Source organism: Lepus europaeus, chromosome 4 (assembly GCF_033115175.1).
Source record: "Lepus europaeus isolate LE1 chromosome 4, mLepTim1.pri, whole genome shotgun sequence".
In the NCBI taxonomy this organism is placed as follows: Eukaryota; Metazoa; Chordata; class Mammalia; order Lagomorpha; family Leporidae; genus Lepus; species Lepus europaeus.
In genome coordinates, this window is record NC_084830.1 from 108,447,966 (window position 1) to 108,467,799 (window position 19,834).

The window sequence follows — 19,834 nt, forward strand, 5'->3', positions numbered from 1 at the left end:
TGAGGCGTCCCAAGCCCCCGAGGAGACCTCAGGGAAGGAGCAGCATCACGGGCACTGGAGACGTGGCCAGGCCCACAGCTCAGGCTGTGAGTGGCGACACTGAGTTTTCCCAAAGAAAAGTGCCCTCCCTCCGCCCCAGCCCGCTGCTGTGGGGGCTCCGAACCAAAGACACCCCAGCCCCCTCCCCACGGACAGGCATCCCGCGTCCTCGCTGTCCACTCCACATGCAGGCCCGGCCCACGCGGAAGGGTTGAGAACAGCATCCTGGGAGCGGGGCACCCCTGGTGCCCAGCCCCTCCTCTGTGCCCCCGTGTGATGCCAGGCAAGGGGCTTCCCGGCTCGGGGGTTCCATGGTCTCCTTCTCCAGCTAGAAAGCACAGGTGTCCTCTCACCGGCCCAGCTGACACAGGGTGGCTCCCATTTCAAGAAGCATAGCCAGGTCAGTACACGGAGGTGCCAGGGTCTGGGTTAGAACCCCTGGACTCAGGAGAACGCCAGAGAGAACTATGGAAGCCCAGGAGTTGGGGCGCGGGGGTGATGGGGCAAGCTGTCGGGGAACGCCCAGGCTCCATCCCTGGCTTGGGGACTCAGCCTTTGCAGCTGCAAAATGGGGGTGACAGGCCCTGCTCCCGCACTGCCATTGCACACCCCAGGAGATGACGCCCCCCCCCACCATGCGGCAGGCCAGTGCGCCGCACCCCTCCATTCCCCTGCAGGATTCACCAATGGCTTTAAATGAATCCTGATTTAGTATTCAAGTCTGTTTATTCGAATTTGGTTGAAACGAACCTCCCATCGTTACCATAAAAAGAAAAGCAGGCTCCTTGACTATAAACAGAGGATCATGTGGAAATAAACACAGTGAAGCCGAACGCGGGGCTCTGTGGCCGCTGGGGAGGGCTGGAAAGGGGTTCGGGCCCACAACCTGCCCCAGGTGCTCCTCCCACTGCTCCCCGGCTCCCAGCTGCTGCTTGGAAATAAGACCGTGAACTCCCCTCTCCCGCCCTACTCCACCCAGCAACACCCTCTCCCCGGAAAATACTGCCCTGCCTCCTCCATGGGGCAAAGCCACCTGGGCAGCAACCTCCACCTGACGGTGGATGCCCGCGCCACCACCACTGCCCGCCCTAACCCCAGTGGCTGAATTCACTGCAGACCCCAATTCAACGTGGCCCAGGCCATGGCAGGCCATGTGCACTGTGCCTGGCCACGTCTTGAATTTTCTAATGGTGGCGCTAAATCACTGCTGTGAGGTCCGAGAACCTGCTGCGCTCTAAGACCTCTGTGGCTCCCTACTGACAGTGGCTGTCATCTTGTCCCTTGGGACAGGGCCCCTTCGTTCCTCCCCCCGGCTCTGTAGCTCTCCCTGCACTTGCTGACTGGAGCATCCTGGAGCCATCCCAGAGCCACCCCATATTCTCCCACTACCTTCCACAGTGCTGCTGCTGGACAGTGGGACTTTGCTGCTTGCACACAGGAGCCACTGTCCCGCCCTGCTTCTCCCACGCTGGTTTCATCCCAGATTCGGGAGGCCAGGACCTAGCCCTCCTGCAACTCCCCTTGTGCCCAGCGCAGGTCCACCTGCACCGCAGCTCTCCGGACAAGCTCTCCTCTCCTCGAGGTGTATTCTCGGCCATCTTCCCCTAAATCCAGTGCTCCCAGACTGTCCTACAGGCTGGAGCCCTTGGTGGGAGCACTCAAGCTTTCTGAGCCATTCCCCCTGCCCCAGCTCACCCGAGAGCCCTAGCAAGGGGAGCCCACAGTCGGGGTGACCCCACTCCCTAGCATGGCCCTGGGGAGGCTGGCCACCCGCTGCCAGTCACAGTGCATACTTATCCAGTCTGCACCGGCTTTTCCAGGTGACCCGGATGGGCCACTCAGCACTCGTGACAGTGGCTGTCATCTTGTCCCTTGGGACAGGGCCCCTTCGTTCCTCCCCCCAGCTCTGTAGCTCTCCCTGCACTTGCTGACTGGAGCATCCTGGAGCCATCCCAGAGCCACCCCGTATTCTCCCACTACCTTCCACAGTGCTGCTGCCGGACAGTGGGACTTTGCTGCTTGCACGCAGGAGCCACTGTCCCGCCCTGCTTCTCCCACGCTGGTTTCATCCCAGATTCGGGAGGCCAGGACCTAGCCTAGCCCTCCTGCAACTCCCCTTTTTGCCCAGCGCAGCGTCACATGTCTGGGAGCTGCGACTGGATGTCCGCAAGGTGCAAGCCTCAGCCATTCTTGATGTCGCCCTTACATTTTGTGCTAATTTCCACATTTCCTACAATAAATTTGTTGTGCTTAAATTGTTTTCAAAATAAATGCAGTCGGGGCTGGTGTTAAGCCATCGCTTGCAGCACAAGCATCCCATATCAGAGCGACAGTTCAAGTCCAGTCTGCTCCTTTCCAAGCCAGCTCCCTGGGGAGGCAGCAGATTATGATGGCCCAAGTGCTTGGGCCCCTGCCACCCATGTGAGAGATCCTGGTGGAGTTCCTGGTTCTTGGCTTCAGCCCAGCCCGGCCCTGGCAGTTGCAGGCATTTGGGGAGTGAGCCAGCAGCTGGAGGATCTCTCTCCCTCTCTTTCTCTCTCTCTCTCTGTCATTCTACCTTTCAAATAAATGAAACTTTTAAAACAAACAAACAAAACCAAAATAAGCCAAGGAGTCCTCACAAAGTATCATGAAGTCATCATGTCCCAAATCCTGTCTGGAATGGGACAATGGGGGAGGTGGGGGTCACAGGCCACCCTCCCTCTCTGAGTCACTAGCTGCCCATTCTCCAGAGAGCCCCAGCAGCAAATGAAGCCCCTGGATCAGGATATCTGAGACCAGCTTAAGCCAAGGACAAGCCCCTGGTACCCTCCCCAGGGGACAACCCACCAGCTGCAGTGGGAAAAACTGACTTTGCAGGCCTGGGTTTCCGGAAGCGCCTTCTCCCCAGGCTGTCTGCGTCCACGCCTCCCCAGTGAGCTGTCACTGCTCAGAGCAGGCCCCAAGCAGCCGTCTGAGACATCCCCTGGCCCAACGCCAAGAAGCAGAACTGCTGGTGGGCAAAGGATAAGAAAACATCGCGAGACTTCAGACACCCGCTCTTCGGGGGCTCCAGCCTCCGGCTCACAGGGCAGCAGTCCCTGCTCCGTTCCCACGTTGCCCTGCCAGCACGGGGTCAAGCAGGCTAGCGCTGGAATTTCTCACCAGAAACCCCCGGGGCCACGGGGCTCAGGGTCCCTATCAGCCACTGATAGGGCTGATGGCAGCACAGGCCGTCTGGGCTCCCTGGGGGAAGCCAGGGGGACCGCTAGGGATCAAGTGCCCCTCTTCCCCCACACAGTACACACTCCACAGTACACACTCGGTCCTCCAGGAGCCGCCCTGGGGTTAAGAGCGTCTTTTCCCGTGATGGGTGCCACTTCCATGGCACAACCCGCAGGGCACTGGCCCTGGCTGAGCCTCCGCTTTCTCCCCGTCCCATCGGGATGACAGGACTGCTGGCCTCGCAGGGTGAACACTGAGATCCAGGGCGGATTTCCCAGGCCAGGGCAGCCGTGTTGAGCGGGCGGGAAGGCTCGGCGGGTGTGTGGAGGCGGATTGTGAACCACGAAAGCTTTTCCTCTGCACCCAGGGGGGCCCTGCTTCCTCCTTGGTTCTCCAAAGGAAAGGCACGGGAGCAAACCTTAGCATGCATGGACAAGGGCTGCCCCTGCAGGGACAGCAGCCCCTCCCATTCCTCCATAAGGATCTTGCCTCCCCTGTCCTCCAAGGCCCGCCATGTTCTGGCCCCTAGCACCCCTCTCGCCCCAGCGCCTAGCATCCCACACCTCTGATACCACAGCAGCCTCCTTACAGCGCTCAGCACACACCAAGTACCGCCTCCCCCGCCCCCACAGCCTCAGGACCTTTGCACTCCTATTCTCCCCACCAGGGATGCTCTTCCTGGACCACTGCAGGGGTCATCCAGCCTCAGCTCAAATCTCACCTCCCCAGAGAGGCCGCCCTGGTCACTGCACCTAACACAGCACCCGGACCTGCACGCCGTCCCATCTTTTCCTAGTCTGCTCCTCACCTCTTTGTTTTTCTTCACAACACTAAAAATTATTTCATGCTGGCTTTATCTATTTGCTAATTCATTGTCTATCACCTCCCAAATAAGACCTAAGGCCCAAGAGGGCAGAGCCTCTGCTCCACTCACTGCCGTGCCCCCAGCACGTAGCAGCTGCCAAGCCAACACTGACTGACTCCCTGGCGCTTCTTAGCACCATGACCTCAGGAAAACCACTCCTCCCAGCCCCTGGCAATCTCATCCACAGAGTGGGGCTACCAGCATGGTGTACCTGCCCGACTGCTGTGGAGAGCCTGGGGCCGTGCAGACCTGCCAGGCTGAATCCCCTAGCAAGGGGCAACACATGCCACCTCACACTGCTGTGGCCTAGCCTGTCCCAGTTTCAGGAAGGGAACCAGCCAGGGAGGTACCATGGGGTGAGGGTGAGGCATCTCCGCTGCTTATCCCACCCCCACTCCCACCCCGCACCCCGGCTGGGCTCCTTTAGCCGGAGAATAACTGGTGATGTGCCGGTCCCTTCCAGAGTGGCTCATCACCGCTGGGAGGGAAAGGAGCCTTTGTCTGCTTCGTTCCCCGGATGCACCCTCCCTCTCTGCAGGCAAGTCACGTGCCTCCATGCACATGGATCTCAGCCAGTGGCCTGGGGGCCTGGCCTTGGAGCCCAGAGGTGGGTCCTGGATAGAGAGGAAAGTGCAGATCTCCGAAGAGTGTAGGCGGCCAGCGGGCAGAGGGTGGCGGGAACGGCACACACCAGGCTGGCCCAAATCAGTCCAGGAGCCAACTCCAGCTCAGGTTTAGACACAGACCTAACCCATCCTTCTCCAGGAACCCTCAAACGCAGGCCTAAGACTGAGACCTGGAGCCGCCCTGACAGCAGCCACACGTCTGGGATTGATCTGTCTCTCCACTGGGAGCCAATCGGGGACAGGCACCAGGCCAGACACACTTCACTCATCCTCCCATTCCTCCCTCACAGCCCCCTAGACAGGCAGGGTCAGCTCTCTTATCACACAGCCCAGAAGGTAACAGAGAGGTGAGGTAACTTGCCCAAGATCACACAGCTAGCAAGTGACAGGTCTGTCTGATCCTGTGTCCAAGTTCGATCTATAACACCAAAGAGACAAGCCCAGGGATTGAGGGAGAGTGTCTGGGATTGCTCACCCCCTCAGGCCAAGGCCAAGAGCACATCCCACTACAGGAGGCTCAGGGTGCCCCTCCTCCACCCCCCTCCTCCACTGGCTCACCAGGACGTAGGAGAGCCATAGCGGGGTAATCCTCAGGCACACACTCCACGCACCTCCACCCAGCAGATTTATTCACCCTCCCCATGGCCGTGACCTTGGTGCCATCAATCATACACCCAAATGGCCAGTCCCCAGGCTGGGCACTCCCCTAGGGGTGGGAAATCCACCACTGAGCTCCTCATGGATCAGGGCAAGCCACGGCTTTCCTGTTTCCCCATTGAAAACACAGTGGACCCGGTCGTCTCTTGGGGAACCCGAGTTCTAGAAGCTACGATCCCCACCGGGTGACTTTTAAAGCACTGCGGCTGTTGCATCTCTTCCTACAGGGTGTGTAGCCCAGCTAGACAGTCAGCGGCTGCTGGAGCCTCCATCCCCGCCTCCATTCTACTGAGATCCACTTCCTCTTCCTAAGTCACGGCACAGAGCACAAGCCCATGCTCCTGTAGCCTCAAGGGTACAGCGCTTGCTGCCCACCCTTCTCCCCAGCTCTTAGGCCGTGCAGTGGTCAGGGAAGCTGAGGGACTCCACTCCAGGGTTCATCTGGGACCAGCTGGCCACTTCGAGCACACACAGCCAAGACAGGCACTTGGTACAGCAAGCGGTTAAGATGTCACTTGGGACACCTGCTCATACCACAGTGTCTGTGTTTGAATTCCAGCCTCACTCCCGATTCCAGCTCCCTGCTAATGCACCCTGGTAGGCAGCAGGTGATGGCCCAAGTACTTGGGTCTCTGCCATCTAAGTGGGAGACCCAGACTGAGTTCCAGGCTCCTGGTGTCGGCTTGGCCCATCCTTGCCTGTTTCAGGCATCTGAGAAGTGAACGAGCAGACAGGAGATACCACCCCACAGGGGGAAGGGCCACCCTACTGCAGAGGCCTCTCCAGGAGCCAACCCCCAGAGCAGGAGGAAAACCAGTTCGTGGATGAAGCCACTTTCACACTGCTGAGTTACACGAGCTGTCATCTGTCGCTTGGAAGTGAAGAATCCTAACTGGTGCTGGCACACAGCAGACAATCAAGCAGCAGGGATCAAGTCCAAGGTTATTCCAGAGCTCAGCACCAAGTCTGACATGGGAGGGCCTTGGTTTAAGGCGCAGACGACCTGGAGCTGGCTGAGAGGGAGCTGCTCACCATGTGCCTGGGGCAGGGCTTGGTACTGTTATGAGGACTAGGGAATTCCAGGAGTGGCTAGCCCATGAATGCAAGGCGGGATGTGGCCACATGATCTGATCACGAATTCTACACATCCAAGGGCAAAATCACAGCACTTTAATTCAAAGAGCTTCATCGGCATAGTTTCATTCTAGAATCAGGCAACTCTTCATTCCATAAACAGAGTAACTGTTCTGAGGGGCTGTGCAGAAGAGATTGGTTTTAGAGAGAAGGGCTTTGAAAAGAAAGCAGAAGCAAAGGGCAAGAGGAGGCCGGCGCCGTGGCTCACCCGGCACAACGGGTTCTAGTCCCGGTCGGGGCGCCGGATTCTGTCCCGGTTACTCCTCTTCCAGTCCAGCTCTCTGCTGTGGCCTGGAAGGCAGTGGAGGATGGTCCAAGTGCTTGGGCCCTGCACCTGCATGGGAGACCAGGAGAAGCACCTGGCTCCTGGCTTCAGATCAGTGCGGTGCGCCGGCCGCAGCGGCCATTGGAGGGTGAACCAACGGCAAAGGAAGACCTTTGTCTCTCTCTTACTGTCCACTCTGCCTGTCAAAAAAAAAAAAAGAGCAAGAGGGCAGGATTCCTTTTAAACTGGCTTTCCTTGTAGGGTGGGGACTGCACCACAGGACAGTAGGGAAATAGGTGTCCAGTTAGCACCAACACCAGCTCACTTCCAGTTACTCCTTTGTGTAAGGGCTGGGTGGAGGGAACCCCACCGTGGCACCCTTGAAACTGGCCCATTTGGCAAATCTGGCTTTTCTCTCCTGATTTTTCAGAAGGTTCTTGGTGATGAGCAACTTTAACGTGAGTCACTCTATTTTGGTTTTGGTCTGATCTGTTGCGCCCAGTGTAGGAGCTTACAGTGTTGTTGCAAACAACAGCGGCCTTCTGTCATGTTCACAGGACACAGAGAGGGAAGGTAAGTGGGTTTCCTATTTCCTATTTCCAAGAGGCCCCACCCTATTTATTTTTTTAAAGATTTGTTTATTTATTATTTGAAAGTCAGAGTTACACAGAGAGAGGAAAGGCAGAGAGAGAGAGGTCTTCCGTCTGATGGTTCACTCCCCAGATGGTTGCAATGGCCAGAGCTGCGCCAATCCGAAGCCAGGAGCCAGGAGCTTCTTCCACGTCTCCCACGCGGGTGCAGGGGCCCAGGGACTTGGGCCATCTTCCACTGCTTTCCCAGGTCATAGCAGAGAGTTGGATTGGAAAAGGAGCAGCTGGGACTAGAACCGGCGCCCATATGGGATGCTGGCACTTCAGGCCAGGGCATTAATCTGCTGCGCCACAGTGCAGGCCCCGCCCCTTCCTATTTAAAGATGGTGTCTCCCCTTCCCAGAAGCTACCACCAGACACAGCTTCTCATCATAGCTGGGACATCCACAGGCCTCCTGCTTGGGGAGCCCCTGAAGAGGCCACTCCACCAAGGACCCCTATGTCAGCACTTGCCACTTCTTCCCCGGGACACTCAGGAGTCCCAGCCATCCCCTCTCCCCTCTGCTCTGTTCCCCTCTTCTCTCTTGTCTCTCTCCGCCCCACAAGGCTCTGACCTCCTGGACTTCCCCCCTGCCACTTTGAGGCACCCATAGGAACAGAGGCAGTACTGGGGCGCCTGATGTGCAACCACACCAGACCAGTGCTGGTCAAGTGTTGGTGCCTGGACAGGAAGCCAGGCAGTCAGAGCCCTTGTGAAGGCAGCCACCCCCGGGGGACGCTGGGCTCAGCCCCATCACACTATGGTCACCCGTGGTACAGCAGCCTGCAGCTCGACAACGAGACGATACTGTTTAGGAGTACACACAATTCCATATACAGTTGGTCCGTATCCATGGATACAACCCTCTGCAGATCAAAAATATTCCCGAAACGTTGCAGCTCTGCAGAACATATAGACTTATTTTTCTTATCATCATTCCCTAAACAATACAGCGTAACAGATACTCACACGGCATCCACACTGTCACTCGTCTGGAGACCACTGAAAGTCCAGTCCTGCCTGCCTTGATACGGGTGACCAACGTGTCCCTAGGTGGCTTTGCCATTGTGTGAACACCATGAGGTGCACTTGCCCAAACACAGCCGCTCACAGACCCATCACCCTCACTGACCACATGCCGCTATGCAGGGCGTGGCTGCAGACAGGAGCAACCGTGTAGGTTATATGTGGATCCCGAATCATCTTATGTGAGACACCAGAGGACCTGGGGTCAGCATTGTGCTATAGCAGGTGAAACCGCCACCCGCCATGCCAGCAACCCATAGCTGAGCACCTGCTCCAGTCCTGGCTGCTCTGCTTTCTGACCCAGCTCCTTGCTAACGTGCACCCCACCTCCCTCCCTCCCTCTCTGTGTCACTCTGCCTTTCAAATAAATAAGCACCATCTGGGTGGGGTGGGGTAGGGTGGGGTAGGGTGGGGGCACCAACTCCCTTCGGATGACAGATACCAGGGAGGACTGTAAATGCCTCGGGGTCAGTAAGGTTCTTCCTCCGCTGACTACACCTGCCTCTGGAGTTGGGGTGGGGCTGTTCAAAGGACTGTGGCCCCGCCTTCAGGATCCCCCTTTTCTTCCTCATCCCCCAGGAGAATGCACCTAAAAATTGATTCTGAAAAAAAATAGCAAATCCATGATCACCATGAAACAATGACGCTGTGCGTGCTCGCGAGAAGGGCTGTGCTTAAGGCAGAGAGGGGGGACAGAAGAAGTGGACAGACGGATGCAAACTCTACAGAAGCACGGGGCCCTCGCTGCTCCTGACCCCCTGCGGGCCCCCCACGGGCCTTGCCCCCAGGCCTGGGGGATTTCCTGAGACAAAGGGAGCTGGGTGGGCGTCTTGTCAGCCACATTTCCACCTTTTTTTCTGTACTTGACAAAGTCCAGTGCACGGTGCGGGCTGGGGGCGGTGGGAGCTGCCGAGAGGAGAGGCCAGGCTTTCCTGGAGTGTGAGACCCAGGAGATGAAGGCTTTCTGGACAAATCTAAGCCCATGGGCAAACCAGCCTTTTGACGACGATTCTTTTTTAAAATGTGACATGCTCTGTTTTAATGACATCAGTAACGCATGGAGATTCTCTTACCAATTCAAACAATCTTGATAAAGTTAGGGTCCCCCTGCCCTTGCTGTCCCCCTCCCAGCCCTGCTGGAAGGTGACTCTCTGGCTCTAATTGCCAAACATCCTTCCAGAACTTTCTCCAGGCCTTGTTCTACTCACTGAAATAGGAAATCTTGGCTTGCTTTTGTTTTTTAACAAGTACGATCTGTGCACGTTCTTCAGCAACTTTGTATTCTCTCAACAAGACTTAGAAACAGCCAAGTTGGTCACAGAGTTCTTTTGTGTCCTTTCGAAACCCTACAGAGACCACAATATGGATGGGCCATACCTGACTTAACCATCTGATACAGTGATTACTGGAAACAAGCTGAAACAGAAAATGTTTGCGATGGCTCCGCCCCTGCCACCTCCCCCCCTGCTTTGTCACCTGTACCAGGAGCCTGGGCTAAACCGGCTTCTTCACATTCCCTCGCCCCCCTGCAGAGGCCCACGCAGGGAATCCCGGACTGCCTCCCTGACCCCAGCTTCCCTGGTCCCTCTGTGAGTCCGCCAGGGGCCCCTGCTCCTGTCCAGCCCCACAGCCTGCCCGACTGCCCAGACTTGTGGCCCGGAACATCTACAGCTCCCTCAGTGCTCCGCAGAGGCCTTAAAATAGTGCTTTCTCTCTGAGCTCCGCTGAGGCAGCCGCGCTTGGCTTTGTCTGGAAGTGGAGCAGACTGTCACTCACTCCTGGAACCCGCTGGGGACAAATCCTGGTCAGCGTGGACCAGCGGGGGCTGGGCAGAAGAGAGGGCTCCTGGGGCAGAACTGCCGCACCCACGCCCTTGTCCTCACTGCGTGCAGGCTGGCTGTGCCCCTGGACACCTGTGCTCCCCGCATTCCCAGCACTTGACCCCACCGAGTCCTTTTAGCGACCACAGACCCCTCGGCCTGGCCTGTTCTCGGCTGTAGAACAAGATTCCCAAGACCGGGTCATTTATAAGGGCTACAGGTGCATGTGGCTCACAGATCCAGGGCGTGGGCACCCCAGATCTCGGGGCTGGCACCTGATGAGGGTTTCTGGCTGCGTCATAGAGGGCATCCTACGGTGAGACAGAGCCAGCTGCTCGCTGGAGTCCCTCTTCCTCTCCTTAAACCCACGAATGCCACCATCGGGGCCCCATCCCCATGACCTCCCAAAACCCTGCTGCTACCACTAACGCGTGGGTCTGGGCGGAAAGTCTGCAACGCATGAACTTTTAGCAGACACATTCAAACCAGAACTGGAGGGAAGCTCTATCATCCCCACTTGTCAGGTGAGGAGACTGAGGCGAATACCTCTGGCAAACAGCTGTTTCATGGCAAAGCCCAGCCTGGGCAGCCTGCACTCAAGCCTTTGTATTCCACAGTCCTTTGGAGGGAGCGGGAAGAACCGCTCACACTGAGGTGGTGGTGATAAGACGACTTACCCCAGGGAGCTGCGGTATAATGAAAGAGCCATCTATCATCTATAGAGCCAGGGAGGCACGGGCTCCCATGGCAAGCTTTGTCTCACCCCAGGGCCTTTGTATATACTCCTTCCTGTGCCTGGAATCTTTTTCCCATCCTACCCGCCCTCCCTTTGTCTAATTCTTCCCATGGCTGACCTCCTTTTGCATTTGATGTGAGGACTGAGCGCATCATTCATCTTATTCATTCATTCATTCGCTCACCCACAAAATACGCACCCTGCCCCTCCCACGTGTCCAGCATTGCCCTTGGCAAGCAAGAAGCAGCTCCTGCCCTTCGGGGGTTTACTGACCAGAGCTGGGCAGAAAATGCTTAGCCAAGAGACAGGCACATAGTAGGTCTTCAGCAAACGGAAGGCAGACTTGGAGGAGTTACGGCTGAGGACCCAGAAGTGGGGGCGGCTTTGTACCCAGGAGGACACTGGGCAGCTCCGGCACTACCTGCCTGCCCCACCGGCGCCCATGCTTCTACCCCCTCTTACTGAGGCTGCCAGAGCAGAAACTGCTCCCACCTCCCCAAGTCATTTCGAGAACCACAGCAAAACCTCCCAGCCCAAGTGGCCTGGGCTGTTCTGAGCACGCCAGGCTGCAGTTGCCATGGCAACCATGGATCCTTCCCCGCCCCGGCATCCTGTTCACTGCATGGATCCCTTCCGAATTCTCCGTGCCGAGCCCTGTGCCGGGCCCTGGAGATACTAAGGAAATAAGACGCTCTCTGGAGGCTGGGGAGAGCCCAGCGGGAGGAGATCGGTGAACACACACACATGCACGCGTGCACACACATCGCAAGCATACGTACACACACATGCATGCTCACACGCTTGAGACCCCTGTGCTTAAGCAAGTGGAAAACCAAGGCCCCCGCAAGCCTGTAGAGGGAACAGGCAAGGGCATGATGCTCTGACGGCCATTCTGGGGCCGTGGGGGTGCACCTCGGCAGCCACTGCTGCTTGCCGGCTGTGCTAAGTCAGCCACTGCCACATAAAAATTACCCCAAAGAGGGCTGGCGCTGCCGGGCAGCTGGCTAAGCCGCAGCCTGGGATGCCGGCATCTCAATGCGAGCACTGGTTCAAGTACTGACTGTTGCACTTCCAATCCAGCTCCCTGCCAATGAGGAAAGAAGCAGGAGATGGCCCAAGTGCTTGGGCCCCTGCCACCTATGTCTGAGACCTGGATGGAGTTCCAGGCTCATGTCTTCAGCCATTGTGGCTATTTGGGGAGTGAACCAGCAGATGGGAGATATCTTCAGCCTTGCTCTCTTTCCTCCCTGTCTGTAACTTTGCCTTTCAAATAAATGTTAAAAAAAGAAAGGAAAGAATATCATCCCAAACTTAGCAGCCTATGACAACAGGTGCCTATTGGCTCAGCAGTTCCTAAGATCAGGAACCCAGAAGCAGCTGTGCAGGGCTGTTCTAGCTTGCTCTGAAGGGATTAGCAGGAAAGATGACTACTTCTTCTCTGGCTGTCATTGGCAGCTGTGCCTGGAGCTCTGGCAACCCTTTTGTAACCATGAGGGGAAATCATCCCTGACAACTGAGATGGCAAAGGAAGACTTGGTTGTGCCTGAACCAATGAATCCCAGAACTGCCCAGCCTCCAGACTTCTTGTAAAATGAAAGAAGAAATTTCTCATGGCTTTCGCTACTTTTGGTTGAGTGCACAAATACCACCAAGAGTACACCAATAGAAAAGGCGCCTTGCCAAGCATTGGGAAATCGGGACAGGCTCCCAGAAGAACTGCCTTCAAGTTGGGCCTTGATGAATGATTAGGAGTTCACCAGGTCAGCCAGAGAGAGAAAGCACTCCAGACAGGAGGCGGAGCAGGCGGAGGCCCGGAGGGCTGGAAGAACAGGGCGCCTTGGCTCCCAGTGCACGAGACGTCTGAGATTGGGCGGCAGGGTCAGGGTCAGAAGTGAGCTGGAGGAGTCAGCAGGACCGGGTCATGGGAGCCCGGGCAGTCACCTAAAGGGACCACTCTTTATCCAGGAGGTGACAGGAGCCATGAGCAGGATGTGGGTTCGGGTCATAGCTCAGCTGTTGGCTTCTCAAAGACGGGGGCCCCTGCTGCCCCACCCAAAGCAGGGCCCTGCACCCCTTGTTACCCACCACCCCTTCCCCATTTACAGCTCTCTGGCTTTAGCAGCACCTTGCGGAGTTCCTTGCCTACGTGTCAACCCGGGCGGCGGTGTGCACCTCCCTGCCCGCTTCTGTTCCCTGCTGAATCCCCAGATCCAAGCACTGCTCCTGACGTGACACAGCCACACCCACAGAACTCCAAGGTGGGGCCCTTACCTTGAAGGGCCCATCATCTAAACAGAGAATCCAAAGACAACAGCACCGGACAGGAAAGGGCGGGGCTGTGGGGTCTCACAGGCTTTAGCACCGCACTCCAGCCCGACTGCTTGCTGCGGTGTGACCTGGGAAAACACTTAGCCCCTCTGTGCCTCCCTTCTTTGCCTTGAACCATCACCTGCTGCCTCCCAGGGTGTGCATTAGCAGGAAGTTGGAAATGGGAGCGGAGCTGGGAGTTGAACTCAGGCACTTCAATATGGGATGCGGGCACTCCCAGGAGCATCTTAACTACTGTGCCAACGCCCACCCCCACCCCCAGAAATTTCATTTAACATTCCTCACCACAGAGGACGGGCATCATAAGCCTCCCCAGAGTGAAGTTTAAAAGAGAACGCTAGGGCCTGGCGCTGTGGCACAGTGAGTTGATACTCTGCCTGTGGCGCCGGCATCCCATGTGGGCACCAGTTCAAGTCCTGGTTGCTCCACTTCCAATCCAGCTCTCTGCTATGGCCTGGGAAAGCAGTAGAAGATGGCCCAAGTGCTTGGGCCCCTGCACTTGTATGGGAGACCTGGAAGAAGCACCTGGCTCCTGGCTTCGGAATGGCGCAGCTCTGGCCGTTGCAGCCATTCGGGGAGCGAACCAGCGAATGGAAGACCTCTCTCTCTGCCTCTCTGTGTCTGTGACTCTACCTCTCAAACAAAATCCTTAAAAGAGAGGGAGAGGGAGGCAGGGGGGGGGGGGAGGGAGGGGAGGGGAGGGAGAGGGAGAGGGAGAGGGAGAGGGAGAGGGAAAGAAAATGCTAGTTGCTTAGGGACACACGTACAGTAACACTCACAAACCAGATGGCGTGGTGAGGGGATGTGCTTCCCCATAACCCAGTGTGAAGACGGCCATGTGACGAATGAACTGACGGAACAAGCAGCTCGAAGATGAAGACACAGCCCCAGATGAGTTCACGGGACTCCAAATTGTACTGTTCTCCGTGTTCTTATTTGCCTCTGAAAATTTCCATCACGAAAGGTGCATTTTAAAAACTTTCCAAAGGATTTTGTGAGAAGGACACTCTAACATCCCTGCACCCCACAGGAAGATGACACTCAGGGAGGGCCCATTAACTGGCTCAAGGTCACACAGCTCATTCCCAACGCAGTGAGAAGCAAACCCTGGCCGGTGTGACGCCAGCACCTGGGCTCTGTCCCGGACGCCTATCATGGGAAAAAGACCCCAAGACAACCCAACACCTGTGCAGTAGTCACAGAAAGACAACTGGGGTGGGGGGCAGTTTTATGATGCCCAAGCTGAGACAGAAACAGGAATTTGGGAGGAAAGTGTAAGTTTTGGGGGAGAAAAGGAGCCCTTCTCTCTGGCGCTCTCCCTGCAGCTCCCAGAGCCGCTGCCCAGGGACACTGCACAAAGGCTACCTGTCAGTGCCCAGCTGGCTCCGGGGTGGCCGGGAGCTGTCTGCCTTCCCTGGAGCCCAGCAGCCTGGGTTCAAGTCCAGCTCGCTCCTCCCTAGCTGTGTGACCTTAGGGAAGGCACTCAGGCCCTGGTCTTGAAGGGCCCTTAGCGCCCCCTCTAGGCACGTGACTCACCCACTCTCGCCTGCCTCCTCCCTCGGGCTGGCACCAGCCAGCTCTGCAGGGTAACAGCATTCCTCGAGCGCCCCGGGTAAAGTCGCGTAAATTGTGAATGAGTGAAAACTGCCTTCCGGAGGCAGCCGCTGAATCAGCCGCCGCACCTGCGGCGTCCGCGGGGGCTCCCAGAGCAGAAGGCGGATGAATGGGCAGGGCGGGCGGCGCGGGGGGCAGGACGCGAGGCGGCTCGCCGGGGCCTCGGGCCTTGAGCTCTGGGAGTCCGGAGCCCGGGCGCGGAGAGCCCCAGGCAGGGGGGGCGTGGCGAGATCAGCGCGCGGATCCCTCCTTTCCCAAATTGCGATCTGCCTTGCATCCGCGCCCGGGGACATTTTCGAGGGAGGTGACAAAGCCCCCTGGTGGCGAGTCGGCCACTTCTGAGGGACGCCCCCCTCTGAGCGCGCGAGGAATAAGCAAGTAGCGACTGCCCCCGCCTGGCGGGAGGTGAGAACACAGGGCGCGAGATTCCGGAGCCCTGATGGGGCCCGCAGCCCTGAGTCCGCACGGTAGCTTTAACGATGCCTACTACGCGCCTGGCTTTTTTCACATACCATTTCGTTTCACCCTCACAATCGCCCTACAAGGGCCCATTCTCCACAAGCAGATACTGACCCCTAAAGGTTTTCTGCTCCAAGCAAGCTCACCCAGTCAGGGCTGGCATTGTGGCAGAGTGGGTTAAGCCACCACTGGGGATGCCCATATCCCATATCAGAGTGCCTGTTCATATCCCAGCTGCTCCACTTCTGGTCCGTCTTCTGCCAAAGAGGCTGGGAAAGCAGCGGAGGGCCACCCAAGTACTCGGGCCCCTGCCACCCACACGGGAGACGAGGGTGGAGTTGCAAGGCTCCTGACTTCCCCCTGGCCCAGCCTTGGCCATTGGGCCATTTAGAGAGTGAACCAGCAGATGAAAGATTTGTGTGTGTGTGTGTTTTCATGTGTGTGTCACTCTGCCTTTCAAATAAAAAAATTAAATTTTTTTAAAAAAAAAGTCACTCCATTACTCAGCATCAGAACCAGGATCAAAGCCAGAGTCGCAAAGCCCAGGCTCTTGGCCAGATGGCAAGGAGAGAGGGTGAGGATGACAGTGACACTGAATATCGTCTGTGTGCCTCTCCCAGAACCCAGCAGTGAGGACCGAGCCTCCGGTGTCACGGCGTTTGGAGACGTGTGATCGGGGTTGGAAGAAGTCTTCAGTGTGGGGCCTTGTGTTGGCGTCAGTACTTTCATAAGAAGAGACGCTGCCGTGTGAGGATGCAGTGAGAGGTGGCCACCTACAGCCAGGAAGAGGGCTTCCCTGGGAATGGAGCGGGCAGCACCTCACTCTTGAACTTGCAGCATATGTGGGGTGGCGGGTTAAGCCACCACTTGGGTTGCCCTCGTGCCCTGCCGTAGTTCCTGGTTCCAGTTCCAACTACTCTGCCTCCAATCCAGCTTCCTGCTGATGCAATCCCAGGAAGCAGTGGATGATGGCTCAAGTGCTTGGGTTTCGGGCACCTACAAGGGAGACCTGGATGGAGTTCCTGGCTCCCGGCTTCAGCCTGGCTCAGCACTGCTCGCTGTTGTGGGCATCTGGGGAGTGAACCAACCAGTGGATTGATGGTGTCTCTGTCTCTCTTTCTCTCTCTCTCTCTCTCTGCATTTCAAGTAGATAGAAATAAAGTAAACACTTAAAAAAAAGAAAAAGAATTCTGAGTACCACTGTTGCTGTGAGCCACCACTCTGGAGCATCCTGTTCCTGCAGCGCCGGCCGACTGGGATGCCAGGTCACGTGGGTCTCTGAGGATCAGAGCAGCAGCCCCCACTGAGTGCCGCCCCCAACCGAGCGCCCGCTGCCTGCTGCTAAAGCATTGCATCAATCCTCACAATAATCCCTTGGAGCACCGCTCATCTCCCTGGCTTGCAGTGAGGCCCAGAGGACACAAGCAGCTCCCCCAGGTGGACCTCTCTCTGCACGGTGTGGCCTCTCAGATGAGCTCTCCACGTCTGTCCCCAACCCCAGAGTCAGGACGCCGTCCCACCTGTGGCTCACGGTGCCTCCACCCCCCTGCCCCCATGTCCCAGCCTGCTAATGCTGTTCATTTCAGAAGGTGTCAGTGGAAGCCGCTGCGTGCGAGGCACCGCAGGCAACAGGATGGAGCAGGTCCAGATCTCAAGCCTCTCTCTTCCTCCATCCTCGCAGGCCTGAACAACCACATTCCTGCCCCTAGTGCCGCTGCTCACCTGGCCCCTTCTCCACCCCACCCTGAGAGACTCAGCTCAAATGATGCCACTCTGAGCTCTCCGGGGGCCCCGCAGCCTCAGGATAAAGCCTTGGGCCCTTGAGAGGCCTTGCAAGGCTGCTCACTTCCTTGGCCTCCAGTCTCGGCCACCCCCTGCCCTCACAGCCCCACTCCTCATCACTAGGCTGCCTTCCAGCCAGGATGGCACTGTGGTTAAGGATGGAAGTTCCAAGCCAGAGCGCCTAGGTTCAAATCCCAGCTCTGCCTCTCACCCAAAGTAGGACCTTGGCCCCATCCTTGAAGTGCTCTAGCCTCTATTTCTCTCATCTTTATGCTGGGGATAGTAACAGTACTTCTTTGAGATAATATGATACAAAGTACTTAGTAGCATATCTCACTCAGAAGAAGTAGAATAAAGTATTAGTGTAGTATCTTGCTCAGAGGAAGTGGTCAATGGATGTCGGTTATAATATTTTAAAGATTTATTTAGAGGTAGAGTTACAGATAGAGAGGGAAAGAAAGAGAGAGAGAGGTCTTCCATCTGCTAGTTCACTCCCCAAATGGCTGCGACACCCGGAGCTACGCCAATCCGAAGCCAGGAGCTAGGAGCTTCTTCCGGGTCTCTCATGTGAGTTCAGGGCCATCTTCCAATGCTTTCCTAGGCCATAGCAGAGAGCTGGATCAGAAGAGGAGCAGGCAGGACACAAGTCAGCACCCATATGGGATGCCAGAGCCACAGGTGGAGGCTCAGCCTACTATGCCACAGTGCTGGCCCCAATCGGTTATAGCTTTGTTTGTTTTTTGACAGGCAAAGTTAGATAGTGAGAGAGAGAGAGAGAGAGAGAGAGAGAGAGAGAGAAAGGTCTTCCTTCTATTAGTTCACCCCCCAAATGGCCGCTACGGCCGGTGCTGCGCCGATCCGAAGCCAGGAGCCAGGTGCTTCCTCCTGGTCTCCCATGCGGGTGCAGGGCCCAAGTTCTTGGGCCATCCTCCACTGCCTTCCCGGGCCACAGCAGAGAGCTGGACTGGAAGAGGAGCAACCGGGACAGAATCCGGTGCCCCAACCGGGACTAGGACCTGGGGTACCGGTGCCGCAGGCAGAGCATTAGCCTAGTGAGCCACGGCGCTGGCCCAATCAGTTATAGTTTTTAATAAATGCCAGCCCCCCACCATTTCCCCCACAAAGGCAGTGTTTCTCATCAAACATTCCACATGTTCCCCTATATTTCACAGTCCCTTGCGAAGAGGCAGGGTGGCGTGGCCACTTCCGGCCAGCACCCTAAGAGTGGAAGTGTCACTTAGAACCCTGGGCTGAAGCTGTGGGAGATGTGCAGGCGCTTCTCAAGTTGCTCCATTCCCCGCCTTGGCTGCCAAGAGAGGCTTGCTTCGGGGTTTGTGCGTCAAAGCCGCAAGATCGACTTTTCCAGGCTCAACGGTCCCCCACATAGAGAAAAATGGCCCTGCGGAGCTTCGGGGCTGCACAGCGGGAGCGGGATCCTGCAGCCCTGGGGCATGGAGCTGCTCGGCACGGCCACGTGCCTGGGCCCGTTCTGTGCCGGCTGTCACACCTGAAGAAACTCTCTAAGCTGCCGGCCTCTCTGGAGGAGGGGGATTGTGCTCATTTCCTGTTGGGGATGAAAAGATAAAGCCACCAAAACCTAGGAAACCAGAGCAACTTCCCTGTGGCTCTGGGGCCGGAAGTCCAGGCTGCAATCAATGCTGCAGGGCCACACTCCCCCTGCGGCGCCCAGCTTCGGGCGGCTGTCAGCACTCCCGGGCTAGCGGCTGCATCACTCCTGTCTGCCTCTGGTCACGTGGCCTTCCATGCTATGTGTAGGGGGTCTCCCTGGACCCCCGTTATGGTGCTATGTCTATTTGACAACATTTCAGGTCCAGCTGGATGACCCAAGATACTCTTACCACATCTCAAGGGCCTCCCTCTCATCATATCCGAAAATAGCCTTTTTCCAAATAAGGTAGCTTTTACAGGTTCTGGGGATTCGGACCTGCTGTTTGGGCAGCCACCATGAGAATGGGAGCCGGATCTAGGTCCTGCGGATTAAGTGAGATAACAGGTAATCGCTGCAGATATTGGCTCAAACCTGAAGAGAGCAAGGCCTTAGACAGCTCAGAGCGACTGCCTCTTTCATTTTCTTTTAGGAGACAGAGACAGATGGAGCTCCCACCGTGTGTGGGTTCACTTCCCAAATGTCTGGTGCACACCAAAGCCAGGAGCCAGCAACTCCACCTGGGTCTCCCGCATGGGTGGCAGGAGCCCCTTTACTTCGGCCGCCACACGGTGCCTTCCAGGGTGCACAGCGGCAGGAAACTGGGGTCGGCACTCAAACCCCGGCTCTCTCATCTGGGACACCAGCATATTAACTGCTCGGCCAGACACCCAACATGTGAGTGCCCTTTTATGGGAAAAGAAATTATACACTGTCGGATGAATATGTCATGTGTGTATGCACACTGTGTACATGTGCACATGCACGATCCACATATGTCTATATGTTCATAGTCTCTATATGTTTAGTGTTTCTATGTTTATGTGTAAATTTATACATGTAAATATCTAAATATCAAACCAATATGAAAGACAGATACATAATAGATAGATAGGTAGACATTTCTGGAAGAGTACACAGGAGCTGTTGCCTCCAGAGAGAGAACGGTGCTTACTTCTCACCATGCACAGTTTTATACCAGT

At 56.7% G+C, this 19,834-nt stretch overlaps 1 protein-coding gene across 1 annotated transcript in view; it reads right to left on the bottom strand.

Annotated features, from left to right (window-relative positions):
- Positions 1–19,834, bottom strand: part of NEURL1B (neuralized E3 ubiquitin protein ligase 1B) — a 189,688-nt gene that overhangs the window by 150,442 nt on the left and 19,412 nt on the right. The window contains exons 2-4 of the mRNA XM_062189910.1: positions 15,208–15,339; positions 15,013–15,120; positions 13,274–13,290 (exon numbers count right to left, since the gene is read on the bottom strand). Of these exons, the coding sequence (XP_062045894.1) occupies positions 13,274–13,290; positions 15,013–15,120; positions 15,208–15,339 (257 nt within the window). The remainder of the gene's footprint in view (positions 1–13,273; positions 13,291–15,012; positions 15,121–15,207; positions 15,340–19,834) is intronic.